This window comes from Diabrotica undecimpunctata, chromosome 3, assembly GCF_040954645.1.
Source record: "Diabrotica undecimpunctata isolate CICGRU chromosome 3, icDiaUnde3, whole genome shotgun sequence".
In the NCBI taxonomy this organism is placed as follows: Eukaryota; Metazoa; Arthropoda; class Insecta; order Coleoptera; family Chrysomelidae; genus Diabrotica; species Diabrotica undecimpunctata.
Window position 1 is genome coordinate 84,966,741 of NC_092805.1, and position 16,780 is coordinate 84,983,520.

The following is a 16,780-nucleotide window of genomic DNA, read 5'->3' on the forward strand; positions in this document are numbered from 1 at the left end:
TATTGACTACATCAAGGCATTTGACCGTTGTCAGCACCAGAAGATGGTCGCCACCCTACAAAGAGTAGGATTGGATGAGAAGGACATTCGGATCATCATGAATTTATACTGGAACCAGCGTGCTCAAGTCAATGTCGAAAACGAGCTGACCGAGCAAGTGAAGATCATGCGAGGATCAAGGCAAGGCTGTGTGCTCTCGCCGACTCTTTTCAATATGTACTCTAAGGAAATTTTGTAACATCTAGCTCATCCATTGCACATTAAAACCCTTCAGGGGTGTTGTTCGGCATAAACTAATTCGGGAATTATTAATAAAATAGGTTTTCAACACACACATCTCTTTATTAATTGATAAATTAATAAAATAACAAATTAGAATTTAATAATAATTAAAAAATTGAGGTTTTGATAACAGAGAATTAAGCATCTATACACAAATTCAAAGAAACTTAGCTTAACTTCCATAAGAGATCCTGCTGCTATTTTCCCAAATCTAAACCAGGTGCATTTTCTCAAATTTAAACCAGGTGGCTGGAAAAACAAATATAAAATTTGTCATGACACGAGTTTTGTCCAACAACAGAAGAATTCTGGCAAGCGGAAAGCTCTTCTCTCTAAGACCTGCATACCGATTCAGAATTCTCTGATGTTGCCAAAACTCACGAATTAGCAATTGCAATTAATATATTAATTAATTATTAAATGGAAAACGAAAAAGCAAAGTTTAATGATTCATGCTAGTGAGATTTATATTGAATTAATATTATTAAAGCAAGTATAGGTAAAAAGAAAATAATAATAAAAATTCTAAGCGGTTTTTAAGTACTAGCGTACACAAAATTATAAGAAAAACTAACAGTGCTCATGTTCTTGATTAATGTATAAAAATATGTTGTCGTTGTAAAAAGAACAAAGTATTAAACTTACCCAGACTGTTGGAAGTTTCTGACCACGAAGATTTATTTTTATTGAGTACCCTGTTGGTTGCTGGTTTATTTTAAAAAGGAAGTAAATCGAATCGGATTTATTCAGGTAAATTATTTAGTAGTGGTGTTTCTGTTTCTTGTATGACAAAGTAAGCGCAGATACAACTACGAGGGGACTTAAGAAATTAATCGGTGAATTTATTTGTAGTAGGAAAACATTGAAATGAAATATAGGAATAAAAAAAATAGAGATGGGAATCCGAGTGAACGGTGAATACATCAATAATGTCCGCTACGCCGATGACACTGTTATTACCAACCAGCCTAAGTAATCTACAAGCCTTACTAGACCAAGTGAGAACTGTGAGCGTAATATACGGACTAGACCTTAATATTAAGAAATCTAAATTTATTGTTGTCAGCCGTCCAAATTTAGATCCCTGGGCAATAATGGCAGGTAGCGAAGAGATCCAGAGACTCGACAGATTCACTTACCTCGGAACTACCCTAAACTCACAATGGGACTACGCTCAAGAGATTAGATTCAGAATTGAAAAAGCACGGTCTACATTTATCAAGTTGAGATCCTTGCTGTGCTGCAGTGATCTCAGTTTGGAAACCAAGATGCGGATAGTAAGGTGCTACATTCTTCCAATGTTACTATATGGAGTTGAAGCCTGGACAATGACGCAAGCTACTGAAAAACGGATTGAAGCCTTCGAGATGTGGATCTAAAGGAGGTGGACTATGTCACAAACGTTGAGGTCCTACAGCGCAAGACAAAAGAAAAAGAAGTACTTAATCTAGTGAAACAACGTAAGCTTGAGTACCTCGGCCACGTGATGCGAAACGAAGAAAAATATCGAATTCTTCAACTAGTTATGCAGGGTAAAGTATTTGGTAGGAGAGGACCGGGACGCCGTCGTATCTCGTGGTTGAAAAACCTCCGACAATGGTTTGGGATGACCTCCGCAGAGCTGTTTCGCAGAGCAGTCAACAAAACCATGATAGCCTTGATGATCACCAATATCCGAACCGGATAGGGCATTGAAGAAGAATGTTTTCGTGTAACTTTATTAAGTTTGTCGCATTTCCATAAATATTGTATACTAATCTGGAATAACGACTATCAGTGCGACTTTCATTTAATGCTTCAATTACACCATTTAGTTCTACCGAGTCAAGCACCTTGTGGAAATCTATAAAGACTACTACCAGAGGTATGTTGTATTCTACGGATTTTTCAATGAGTTATTTTATGGTTTGCGCCAAACTTTGATCGAAATCCCGCTTGCTTTCTGTTTTAGTATAGTACAAATTCTTGTGAAGAGTTTGTACATATGGCTCAACAGGCTAATGGGTCGATAATTTTCTATTAGTCAATTTTATCTACTTTTTTATATAGCAGAATCGTTATTGCCTTATTCCATTTAGACGGTCTTCTGATATCTCCTGTCTCTTTCCGTAAGCATAAACTATAAAGTTCTTGTATTTCGAGTATCAGAGTCTCGCCACCGTTCTTGAGGGATTCGATGACCAGTCCATATTTTCCTGTGATTTATCGTCTTTCATCTTATTCATTGCTTGTCTGATTTCATTAAACGTTATGTCTGACATTAGCTCAGAACCTTGATTTAATTTTTTTTCAGTTGCCTTTTTTTATCTATATTTTGGTGTCCCGTCTATTACTGTATAGTTTTTAACAACTTCACCCTGTTTGTCTTTTAATTTGATTATTTGACGCTTTCCAGTTTTTAATTTTGTTGGAAGAACCTTTGAAGCTTGTATTTGCCTGTAATCTTTGTTAGATTTTTTCGTTATTATACTTTCTCGAATCTTTTCTGATTGCTTTTTGTACTTCTTGATTCATCTTTCTTATTTGTTATTTACTGGTGTTTATATTTTATATTTTTTCTCTGTTTCATTAGACTTTTGGTTTCACTACTGAGTTCCTCTTGGTTCTTTATTTTTGCACAATGTGTATGTTAGCTTTATCGGATAGCTTGTGTAATGCATTCCTTGAGAACATTTGCATCTTCAGTAGGAGGTGTATTTGATTTTAATTTGGTCCTAATGTCTTGTTGGTATATTTTGACGTCACTTTCCAGGTATATATTTAATTTTTTCTCAATAATAAATATATTTCCTTGTCTAGATATATGTTAACTTTCGTTGATCACTACCTGTACAGAATTTGTTTAGGACAATCACATCTTGGACGATCTCGTTTTTTGCTAATTATATAGCCTATTTCGTTTTTAGCCTATCTTTGTTGTTTTTTTTGTGGAAAAAGCTGTTTATGTGGAATAAGTTATTATGAAAAAGAAAACCAACCATGGTTACTCCTCTTTCGTTGCGTTGGTCTGATCCGAATTTTTCTATAGATGTCTCTTCAACACATGCTCTGCTGCCAGTTTTTCTCTTTCGATACAAATACTGATCTACCCACCAAAGGTACACATCGATATTTTAAAATTCGCTATCATGGCGGTTAGGCAACTAAAACGCCTCGCTTGCTGCATCTGTTCTATTTTTGTCCCATGGGACACTAGTACCCCACAGAGTACATATTGTTTCAGTGTCATTCTTCTCAGTAAAAATTATTGCAGCTACACCAAAACATTGTACTTTACCAACTTTTCAAAGAAACACGTATCTCAATATTCGCTAAATTCCGGAGACTTCGATGGTCTGGTCAAGTAGTAAGGATGGATAATGACTGTCTATATTGGAGGCAAAAATTACAGGAGGCTAAGGTTCAGGACTACGTTTCCCTTCTATTTTCACCTGAATAATTACAATGTATTCATATTTCGGATTTCCCATCACGTGGGCAAAGTATTCCAATTTCTTCGTTTTTAGGATGTTTATGGTTATTAAGAATTATAGGAATTAGAAAAATAAAATCAACTTTATTAACTTCAACTATATTACAAAAAAATGCAAGTATTTATAGCACTGTATAAACACTCAGTCGTAAATCATCACTTCAAATGCTGTTTATAAAAATATTGAATACACTATTCTATATAAAATATATATACATGTAACTAAACTAATTACTGAACTGCTATCTTTGTAGACATTCTTGCGACTCTTCCTCTGTCAGATCAATACTGACACAAGATTCCTCAAAACTATCAATTTCTTTTCCTTTTTTCAGTTCCCCTTCTTTATGCTGAAATTCTTTATTTGGCGGGATTTGTTCTAACGTTTCTACGGATTCTAGTTCGGTTTCATTGGGTGAAGGGGATTCTGGATCCGAATCCCAATCATTTTCAATATCTTCTTTAGTAATAATGAATCCCTTTTTAACACCAGATTTCGGAGAATTTTTTTCCTCCATATTAATTATATGGGTGTCTTTATCATTGACGATATCTATTTTATGTTCATTCTCCGTTTGTTGAACGCTATTAGCTTTTTCTTCCAAGTTTGTTTCTTTCTTTATGTGTTCACTAAGAACATGACATTCAATTTGGGCAAGTCGAGTGAATGAATCGTTGCAAATATTACAGCTGAAGCGTTTCGTGTTGCTGTTTTCGTCGTCTTTCTTTAACTGTTCTTCATTTTTGTATTTACTACAACAATCGCTGCATCTAAAATATAAGAAGAAACTATGAAATTTAATCATAATAATATGTATTATACAAATGTACTGATAGCAATACTTAAACGCCTATTTATACTGCGGCAATGCAATGTCATTATCACTTTTGACAATGACAATTTCACAATTGACATATTTCACAATTGACATAACGACTGATGAAAAAGAACTAATAATATGCATTTAGCCAATTTTGCAAATATTAAGTGATATGCTACAATATATATATATATATATATATATATATATATATATATATATATATATATATATATATATATATATATATATATATACACCGATATGGCAATTTTTCAACTACTGTATACGTTATCCAGTATGTGGAACAAAGAACTGGAGAATTCGATGTAAATATCAGGATCTAATTGTTTTCTAATGCTTCTTTGTACGATTCTTCTCGATCGACGATGGTAAATAAATGGTTGAAGTGTGGAGTAAAAATTATAGTTTTATTGACAGCTACTGATAATTACACTCTAGTTGTTTAGGTAACTTTCTATAATAGACTGCGCTCAAATGAGCTCAAACCCCCAATTTATAATTTCACAAATAATGTATACCTCAGCACAGAGGTTAATGCTTCTATCATACTAACAAACTTTGAACTATGAGCTTACAATACAATTCAATCTAGGCCGTTATTGCAACACTTAGGAAGTTCAATTAGAAAATATATTATTTGGCAATTTATTAATATTGTAGGTTTGCAGGTTGAATGGAACTCTATTATTAAAATATTACTCGATATGTTTCACAATGTTTCAATTATACACGGTGAAACTATAAAAGGTTAAGAAGTTAGGAATAATGTGAGATTACAAATTAAGGGATTAATTTGTGATTGAACAATGACACTTAATTGTTTGAATAGAAGTGAGAGGCAGCCACCATGTCGAAGTAGTAGGTATGACTTTTTAACAGTGTTGCTATATTTCTGTTACATTTTTTCTTCTAAAATTTTAGTCGGATACATGAGTGTAAAATAATATTTAAGTCCACTAAAGTTCATTGTAGAATAAACTTAAATAAACTAGCCATGTAATTGTTATTTTCTAATTGATTCTATAAATTACTTAATTAGTTAATAAAGAACATTGATTTAAGGAATTGATGTGTGGCAACAAGGCATATTCCCCTAAGAAGTTGTAAAATTTTAAGCAGCGCCTTCCTTCACAGTGTGGGGCGCCTAGATACATCCGACTATCCAGCATGTGCATAAAATTTATTTCGTCGCAACCTTCCGTCAGTAAACCTTAAGAAAAACTCGAACAATTATATTCGTGTTTTAAATGCAATTCTTGTATAGATCTTTAGCTGTGGTAGCTCAGAAATAAAACAATAAGTAACTTAACATTAGCAAAACATAAATATTATTTTTATAAGAAAAAAACCAACTAAAAAACTTTTAAAGGCAATTTTAAAAAAATCTCTAACCAATTAAATGTTCGAACAAACCACCATTTTGCGCCAAATAAAATCTAAATCTATTAACTAAAGCAAGTCTCACTGCATTCAGCTAATTTGGCTGTACCAGACTACAGAGTTAAATTTTTTCTTGCAATTCTGCTAAATTGGTGGCTCGTTCGAATTCCTGTTGATATAATTTTGATTTCAGCATTCCTCACAAATAAAAATCCAAAGATGCTAAATCTGGTGACCTAGAGGGCCATTTTATTGTTCTTCGTGTTGAAATTAATCGTCTAGGGAATGTTTGTTCCAAATAATTTGTAGCTGGGCAACCATCCTGTTGAAACCAGACATCGTCGACGTTGACCGCAAGGTTTCGAACTGCTGGAACAATCTGATTGCGCAATAAATCTAGATACTTACGTCCATTCAGATTTCCCGTAATAAAAAATGAACCAATTATATTATCGTTATGTCCAGTCCACACATTTAATTTTTTGGGTTAAACATTTTTTTAAAAGTTATTGTTCTCATTCGATTTCTCCATCATAGTTTCACAAAATTCCATACATTTAAAATGATCGTCTGGAAAAGGTTATTGGGTAGTTTGCACTTTGCGTTGTATCCGTTTCGTTTTAAAATATTCCTTACAGTTCTCTCCTTTAGGTCAACTTCGTCTGCAATTTGTCTACTCGTTTCTGAACGCGTTTCTTCAGCAGTTAAACAGACAAACAAAGATTTGTTTCGATCGTGGTTGATCTGTTGGACATTTCATACAGGTACTTATGTAACCGAAATTTTTAAAGTTTTTAAGAATTGATCGAACTATTTTCTCTGTCGGAATTGGGCGATTTTCAAAAGGAGCAATAAATAACTAATATTTCTACAATAGCATGGTTCCCATAATACCATTTCACCATTTGAATCTTTTCTTCTTGAAAATACACGCCTGGCATGTTAATTATTTGTTTTCAACCTATTACCACCACAGGTAAAAATCAAATAGATAGACCATGCACTCGTAGAAGGGAATACCGTTTATACTATCTGTCTTTCTACTGAAGTACGTTATTTATTTAGCTCACGCTGTTGTCACAAATCAATTCCTCAAATCAGTGTTCTTTTTTAGTTAATCAAGTAATGATAGAATCGTTTAAAAAATAACAGTTACATGATTACTTCATGTAAGGCAATATTATTTTACACTGATGTATCCGACTAGTATTTTAGAATGAATGATGTAACAGAAATTTGAAAACAAATTTTATACCTTTAAAAAATTTCCTAGGCTCGTCTACTTGATCGATTTTCAAAGTGCGTTTGAAAGCTTGAGCCTTTCTTTATATACAAATGTCTACTATTTGAAGTGGTTATTTTGATTTTTTTTGCAGACCATGGATTGAAAACTTGAGCTTGTGGGTTTGAAAACCTGAGCCTTTCTTTATATACAAAAATGTCTACTATTTAAAGTGGTTATTTTGGACCCAGCATAATTTTGAAAATTTACAAATTTTTGTAGGCCATGGATTGCAAGATTATTGTGCAAAAAAAACTGTTAAACCGATCCTACTGAAATTTAACATACTTTTCATGTGTTATAAAGTTTTTGTGTTATAAAATTCTTCTAAGAGGAATATGAAGGCTGTACATTATGTCGAAAAACTCCATTTTTGCACTGTTTTCCCAATTATTGCTATTTTTTAAGCAGTAAACATTAAATTTTTAATTTCTAGCTAGTCAAATACTATGTAAAATTGAAAAATGAAATTTTTATCTTCATAGGTTTTTTTTGTAGGAGCAATATCTCTCGTATTATAATAGGCGAAAATATGGGGGCCAAAAGCAAAAATTCTCGATTTTTTCCAGATTTTGTTAAATAAAAAATTAAGCACGAGGTTTGTGACTGGCGGATATCGTGATTATTGGTACGAAGTACATCCTAAAGTGATTCCAGTAAAAAAAAAATAGACTCCTATGGAAAATGTCCAATTCAAAATATCCCAAATGGACAACATGCGCAAAATTCGCTGCTAAAGGTAATCTAAAGGAAAACAATATGGTATCTATCTACGGCATTATCGACGAATATATTTCCAGAACCTGGAAGTGAGGAACGAAAAACGAGTGGAAAAACATAGATGTTTTTGCCCTCTCAAACTTGTAAATTTGCTGTATTAATTACTGCAATAAATTTTTTGAAGTTAAAGAACAAAATTTATGGGAATTCACTCGTGAATACTAATTTTCAATATCAGGCAGTTTGATAAAGGTAACAGCTAATTTTACGTATAATTTCAAGGTATAATCGATATACTTACGTTATAAGATAAATACCATGTTTTTTTTCGTGGATAAATTTCATCGACAAATTTTGTAGGGAGGAAGATTTTAAGCCGCAATGTTTACAGTGAAATTTTCTGAAATCTGTATGATCAGACAAATGCTCGATAAGTGCCTCTTTGGAGTTTGTTTTAGTTTCACAAAACAGACATTTGTATTCTCTTTCTGAAAAAAAAAACGAAAAAAATTAATAATAGTGAAGTATATGCCATGGTAATGTAATGTAACGTTAGCATATTTTTAGATTACACTTATAATTATCAGTTCCATTCTCTCTCTCTCTCTCTCTCTCTCTCTCTCTCTCTCTATGACTTTTTTAATATCAATCAATAGTTGTTTGTTATCATGGTATCTTCAATACTGTTACGTAAAAATATGAGTCATAGTTTTAACCTGTAAACATGTTTTTATTCACATGTTTATGTTTTAGATTTTACGAGAGGCTTCTATTTACCTGAAGGGACCTTCCAGAAAAACGGTCGAACCGATGTGAAAATACCCGTTTGCCTTACCGTTATAATTTCGCCGCTAGTCGAGAAGGCGGCCGATGGTTCTAGCTAACGGCACTGGCATATATTAACAGGACATTTTATTTGGAAGGGACAGTTAAATCTGAAGACTCGCGCCCCCGATTTAATTGTCACGTTCGCCTTTAAATAAATTATGTATTATTGAGTAGTTAAATAAATTAATATAAGTTATCGTGCTTTTTAATAAATTAAAATAAGAACCTTTTAATAAAGACATTATAAATTGAATAAAGACAAAAGACAGCAGTTAAATAAATATCATTTCAATGGTGTCGGAAGTGAACTAAAAGTAAATTAGACTTATAGTAATCATAACAAGTATTGTGCCGAAGTGAATATAAAATAAATTGTGAAAATGGCTACGATTTATGAGCTGACAGTGACTAATTTAAGAAGACATCTTGAAGACAGAGAATTAGCTTCTACCGGAAAAAAGGCTGAGTTAGTCCAACGACTAAAGAACGCTTTGCTAGAAGAAGGACTAGATCCTGAGACTTATATATTTGAAGATGCTGTCCTCCCGTCGATTTCGAAAGTTTCTGGTGATGTAGCCAAAGTTTCTGGTGACATCGCATCATTAGAGAACAAAGTTTCTGGTGACATCGCATCATTGGAGAACAAAGTTTCTAACGAGATTTCTTCTTTGGAAAGCAAAGTTTCTGCTAACATCTCTTTGGAAATCTCTAAAGTCACTTCTGAGATGTCTGCCCTCGACGATAGAATGCCGTCGTTAAAAAACCAAGTTGCTGCCGATATGTTGGCCTTCGAAGAAAAGATATGGAAAGAGATGGAAAAGAAGCTGGAGGAAACAGGGACAGCAGAGAGAGGAAACAATCCGATTACAGTGGAGATAAAAGAAGACAAGACGAAATGTAAGTTGGAGACACGGCCGAAATTTGAAGGAAGTGGAGGTTCTATTCATGTTAAAGTCCCAACTTTCGACGGAAAATCATCATGGAACAACTACATAAAACAGTTCGAATCAGCCGCAAGAGCGAATGGATGGTCTGAAAAAGAAAAGGCTGTAAACCTGACTATCGCTCTTCGAGGAGATGCCTTAGATGTGCTTCAGACCATAGCCGTAGAAGAGACGGATGATTTCGAACAACTTAAGAAGAGGTTAAATATGCGATATGGCCACGAACATTTGGAGCATGTATATCAGTCGCAGCTTAAAAATCGTAGACAGAAGAAAGATGAGGCTCTTCAAGAATATGAGGTAGATATTGCCAGATTAGTACGATATGCTTATCCAACAGCTACAGAAGACATGATGGAAAAATTGGCCGTTCAGACGTTTATTGATGGTCTTCGTGATCATGAAATGCAGAGAACACTGCGATTAGCTCGGCACAAAACGCTGGTTGATGTCTTATCCGCCGCCCTCGAATACGAGTCAGCTACGCAGGCCTCTGGCGGGTACAGTAAAGTTAGAACTGTAAAAGAGGAAGGAGATGAAGATAAACTTGACCAGCTTGTTAATACGATGAAAAGCATGGCATACAAGAAAACGAAGACCATCAGATGCTGGAATTGTGGCGAAATACGACACGTACGAAGCTCCTGTAAGCACCCTAGGTACGACGCAAATCAAGAAACTCACCATCAGGAAAACTAGAACGGGTCAGCCTTAGGGGGGCAGCTTCGACCCAGAACTTTTCCAAAGACCCTCTCATACTAATAGCTTCTTTGAAATGTCGTGAAGATAGTGTCTATGTAGATGGAGACATAAATGGTAAAAAGCATACGTTGTTGGTGGATACCGGAGCGACCAGAACCATTATACGCCCGACAGTTATAAACAGCCGAAAGAAACTGTTACCAACGAGGTTGCGACTTCGGACTGCTACAGGTGAAAATGCCAACATTCATGGAGAAATCCAGGTACAATTGGGAATTGGAGCAGAAAAGTTCGTCCATACTGTTATAGTTGCTGACATCGAAGAGGATGTTATATTAGGAATGGACGTAATGAATATGCATGGATTCCAATTGGATTTTAGGAATAAGGTAATCAAAGTTGGCAACGAGGAGGTATTTCTTCATCCACATAATGACAACACTGTGCAAGCAGCCATTACAGAAGATACAGTCGTGCCTGCGAGAAGCGAAACGATCATAGTAGCGCGACTACAGGGAATTGTAGACGAAGGGACACCTGTTATGATGGAGCCTTGGAACCACGACGATGAGGTTGGCCGTGGGGAATCATAATTGGAAAGGAATTGGTGACTTCGGCTAAAGAAATTCCTGTGAGACTTATCAATGTCAACGACTACCCAGTGACCATCAAGAAAGAGACAAAGGTAGGAACTTGTGTACCTGTGACATCCATAATCCGTCAGGCGACAACATCTGATAATTCGAACGACAAATTCGACCAAATGGTTGCAGTTGCAGGACAGTCTCTAAATCAGATGGAGAAAAGGAAATTAAGGGAATTTCTTCGGCAGTATCGTGATATTTTCGTACCGAAAGGAGGAAAGACGGGAAGAACTACCGTTGTTAAGCATAAAATTGATACTGGTAATGCTAAGCCAATTCGTCAAACAGCTCGACGATTACCACAGGCGAAAAGAGAGGAAGCTGAAACGATTGTTCAGGAAATGAAGAAAGACGGGGTGATAGAACCTTCTACGAGGTCATGGGTCTCTCCGGTGGTCCTGGTTAAGAAGAAAGACGGAACGACGAGGTTCTGTGTGGATTACCGTTTGCTGAACAACGTTACCAAGAAAGATAGTTATCCTCTGCCTCGGATCGATGACACATTGGACACATTGGCTGGAAGTAAATTGTTTTCTACTTTGGATTTGAAGTCTGGATACTGGTAGAAATGGACCCAGTAGATAAAGAAAAGACAGCCTTCACCACAGGATCTGGATTGTTGCAATTCAACGTTATGCCATTTGGACTCTGTAATGCTCCTGCGACATTTGAGAGGCTGATGGAAAATGTGTTGAGAGGGTTATCTTGGAAAACATGCCTGGTTTATTTAGATGACATAATCGTCTTGGGGGAGACATTCGAAGATCATTTGAGGAATTTAGAAAACGTTTTTAATCGACTTAAAGCTGCCCAATTGATGCTAAACCCCAAGAAGTGCCAGCTATTTCAAGGTAAAGTCAATTATCTGGGTCATATAGTCAGTAAAGAAGGAGTGGCCGTGGATAAGGGAAAAATCGATGCCATTAAGGAATGGCCAAAACCAACTGACAAACATCAAGTGAGAAGTTTTCTTGGACTATGTACTTACTACCGGAGGTTTATTAAGAAGTTTGCAGATATCGCTAAGCCATTAACGCGACTTACAGAGGAAGCAAGAGAATACCGCTGGGATACAGACTGCCAAAATGCCTTTGAGACCTTAAAAAAAACATCTAATAACAGCACCAATTTTAGGGTATCCACTGCCAGAAGGAGAGTTCATCTTAGATACGGATGCAAGTAACGTGGGAATTGGAGGAGTGCTGTCTCAGATTCAAGGAGGACAGGAACGAGTCCTCGGATATTTTAGTAAAGTTCTTTCAAAACCTGAGCGGAATTATTGCGTCACGAGAAGAGAACTTCTAGCAGTAGTTAAATCAGTAGAGCACTTCTATCAATACCTCTATGGCAGAAAGTTTCTAATCCGAACCGACCATGCCGCCCTTAAGTGGTTGATGCAGTTTAAGAATCCAGAGGGTCAGATAGCCAGGTGGATCGAACGACTCCAAGAATACGATTTTAAGATTGAGCACCGGGCCGGAGTTAGCCACAGAAACGCTGATTCTCTTTCCAGAAGGCCATGCCCAGCAGAGTGTTCCCACTGCAACAAAACGGAATCCAAGGAAGCAGCAGTGCTAAGAACGACGATTGTCAACGACGACTGGACGCCTACTAAGATAAGGGAAGAACAAAAGAGAGATCCAGTTATACAGAAAATCCGAAAATGGAAAGAGGAAAACCGTCGACCACCTTGGCAGGAAATATCAAACCTATGCTCAGTAGTTAAGACGTATTGGGCCCAGTGGGACTCATTTATCATCGAAGATGGCTTGCTCAAACGAGTCCTGGAAAATGATGACGGTTCAGAGAAGAGAAGAGAGTTGGTGATCCCAAAGAGCAGAATAGCCGAAGTACTTCGTCAGTTACACGACAGTCCATCGGAAGGGCATTTTGGTGTAAGGAAAACCCTTCAGCGAATTCGGGAACGGTTTTATTGGATGAACAGGTCCGACGATGTAAAAGACTGGTGTAAGAAATGTACTATTTGTGCCACGAGTAATGGGCCTTACCGAAAAAGGAGAGCTCCTATGAGACAATATAATGTTGGAAGCCCGTTTGAAAGAATAGCTTTGGACATCGCTGGGCCATTTCCAGAAAGTGAAAATGGAGGCAAGTACATGCTGGTAGTAATGGATTACTTCACTAAGTGGGTCGAGATTTACGCACTTCCAGACCAGAAGGCCGCCACCGTTGCAGATAAGTTGATCCAAGAATATATCAGCCGATTTGGAGTGCCTTTGGAGATCCATAGTGACCAAGGCAGGAACTTCGAAAGCGATCTATTCCAAGGAATATGTGATAGACTAGGCATGAAGAAAACAAGAACTACCGCGTATCATCCGCAATCGGATGGTATGGTAGAACGAATGAATAGGACAGTTGGCAAGTATTTGACAAAGATGGTGTCCGATCATCAGCGAGACTGGGACCAATACCTTCCGTTCTTCACAATGGCCTACAGATCTGCTGTTAACGAATCAACAGGCCAGACACCAGCCAAAGTCCTATTCGGACGCGAAATGCGACTACCTTGTGATCTAGAGTTTGGGTGTCGACCTGGAGAAGATGTAACAGGTGAAGATTATGTGATCGAATTACGAAGAAGAATGGACGATGTACATGAGTTGGTCCGTTCCCACCTTCAGATCGCTAGCGACCGAATGAAGAAACGGTACGATACACAAGCCGAAAAGGGTTGCTTTAAGAAGAACGACAAAGTCTGGCTGTATAATCCCAAGAAGCGAAAAGGTTGTTCTCCCAAATTGCAGCAGTTTTGGGAAGGTCCATACCTCATCATGGAGAAGATCAACGATGTCATCTACCGAATAAGCAAGATTCCGAGGGGAAAGCCGATGATAGTACACCATAACCGGCTGGCGTCTTTCGAAGGTGACCACGACGTAGATGAAGAAGTGGAAGTAAACCAAGTCCAAGATGTGTCTGACTTCACGTTTGAGGAATTCATGGGTGCCTATGGAGGTACCGGTAAAGCGAGACATGGTGTTACCACTGAAGAAAAGCAAGATCTACTCGCGCTCCCCGATGACTACTCGCTGGCCCTTACCATCCCGGCCAGTATCAAAGACGCACCAGGGTTGGCATCCGTCTTTCGACGGAAGTTTGGTCGAGTTGCAGAACTTCAATGCCAGGTGCCAGCTCCCGGTAAAACCTTGAAACTCCAAGATGCATCACGTTACCTTTTCTACCTGGTAACAAAAGACACTGCACGTGACCAACCTACCTACCGAGATGTATGGGAAGCCTTACTTCAATTGAGAGAGCACGTACTAGAGTCCGACGTGCAAAAGTTAGCCATGCCAAAGTTGGAGTGCCGCCAATTAGATTGGAGGGTTATCCGAAATATGGTGGAGGAGATCTTTAAAGACACCGAAGTCCAGGTGTTAGTCTGTTGCAATCCGCATAGTTACTGGTGCGGAGACAAAACCGTCCCTTGTCATTTTTACACAACTGGAAGTTGTAAAAGAGGGTCCAGTTGCCGATACCAGCATACCGTTCCAGTTCTAGTCCCGACAAGGTTCCAGGAGGAACCATCTTTTGAGAGGGGGGCAATGTTACGTAAAAATATGAGTCATAGTTTTAACCTGTAAACATGTTTTTATTCACATGTTTATGTTTTAGATTTTACGAGAGGCTTCTATTTACCTGAAGGGACCTTCCAGAAAAACGGTCGAACCGATGTGAAAATACCCGTTTGCCTTACCGTTATAATTTCGCCGCTAGTCGAGAAGGCGGCCGATGGTTCTAGCTAACGGCACTGGCATATATTAACAGGACATTTTATTTGGAAGGGACAGTATTATTGAGTAGTTAAATAAATTAATATAAGTTATCGTGCTTTTTAATAAATTAAAATAAGAACCTTTTAATAAAGACATTATAAATTGAATAAAGACAAAAGACAGCAGTTAAATAAATATCATTTCAATACGTTCAATGTTCAGTAGAATTAATTTTTGTTTAACTATACACTTATATTACTTAAAATCCAAGTGCTTAGCGTGAATGAGTGCGATTGATGTGTCGCATACAGTCAAAATTAGTGTTATTTAAAACTCGAATCGATTTAAACATTTTTTTTTTTAATTAACATACTTATTTCTTAATAAAAGCTCCAATATTACTATACAATGGTTGATGTGACCCTCGACAGGTCATAGCTATAGTGAATAGGGGTAATGGCGCATAATTCAGTGCTTATTAAATAATGAAATGAAAATTTTCATGGATTAAATACTATAATTTTTTTTCATTCTTTTGTGTGAGTTTTACCCTTAATCTTTTTTTATTAGTTGATACCATATACTCAATTTGCTATTAAATTGTATTGGGCACACATTTTCTCTCAGGTGGCTGTGGTGATCTTAGTTGTTGCTCTTAAACTCATGATCCTTTCGATTCTTTTCTATGTTAATGACGACCAATACGCTACAAAAACGTATTTGCGGTAGCCTTCCATCTTATCAATATATTTTTTCATCCTTGTGTGAGCTTTGCCGTTTACTAATACTTTATTTTTATAATTTTGATAGCACTTGCATTGTGCTTCATACCGTTGATATAACCGTATTATTTCAATCATCGATAAGAAGTATATAATTTTTCTTATTACTTCAATATTTTCTGATAAAAAATTACTCATAGTCCTCGTGGCCGTTCTATAGCGATTAAGAGGTTATGTTCAAAAATCGAAGACAATTAGAGAAGTACAAAGTGTTTTTAAGTGCTTTTTTTCTTTTTTTATATCCACTCATTTTAAGCACTTTCGTGTATAAGGACATTGAACAAAAGAGGGTCCTTTACGAAATTCAAATTCCACCTCTATAGATGCTCGTAAAAGACTTGTTAAATGTGGCGGCGGTAAATGTCATTCGAGCAGAAACTCTCAGTTATAACACAATTGCCGCTGCTTGGTAGATATGAGACATATGACGCCTAAATATTTCAACAGAAACCTATCCAGACTGGGTGCTTAAATAATACAGATCAGAATTCCTTCTAGAATGACTGCTCTCGGGCCTCTGCGTAGCGTCTTTGACTTATGGGATCATTTTTAAGTACTTTAACCGTTAAGTGGCATGGAGATTTAAAATGAGACAACGGTATGGTAGAGTCAAATTTGACTTAACTTTTTCTACTAAAAACAATACATATGAAATTATTTAAATGTGTGTTTATACCTAATGAGTCTATAAATATGATTGAATTTATTTAGTTTTATGTCTGAAGTATAGAAGTTGAAATATAAAATATCCAAAACAAACTTTAAAATGATAAAATGCGTTAGGCTTTCACGGCCATCGTCTAATTTAAACTGTTTGTTCAGGCTGTTAGGCCGTTGTCTTCTGAGATTAGTTCTCGACGTTTCGCCAACACTAGGGGTTGGCATCTTCTGAAGATGTTACTGCTTCGCTTGTAAGCTGAAACTGATGTTAAAATGCTTCCGAAAAAAAAATACTTTTGTAACACATAAAAGATTCACTGTGAACAAGTAGTACACACATTTGAAGTTTTTAAATGTCTTGTACAAACATTTTTGAGACAATTGTCACAAATTATTGAATATTTTGTATTATTGTAGGGACATATACAACACCTAGCCCGTTTAGGAAGGGCTTCTAGAAATTTTTGCAATTCGTCGGATAACTTGTTTCAGTTTCAGT

The 16,780-nt window shown here is 36.5% G+C and overlaps 1 protein-coding gene across 1 annotated transcript in view; it reads right to left on the reverse strand.

Annotated features, from left to right (window-relative positions):
- Positions 1–3,837: 3,837 nt before the first annotated feature.
- The window catches only part of LOC140436989 (uncharacterized), a 72,643-nt gene continuing 59,700 nt past the window's right edge, over positions 3,838–16,780 (reverse strand). The window contains exons 10-11 of the mRNA XM_072526197.1: positions 8,283–8,469; positions 3,838–4,525 (exon numbers count right to left, since the gene is read on the reverse strand). Coding sequence (XP_072382298.1) covers positions 3,997–4,525; positions 8,283–8,469 — 716 coding nt within the window. The 3' untranslated portion in view covers positions 3,838–3,996. The remainder of the gene's footprint in view (positions 4,526–8,282; positions 8,470–16,780) is intronic.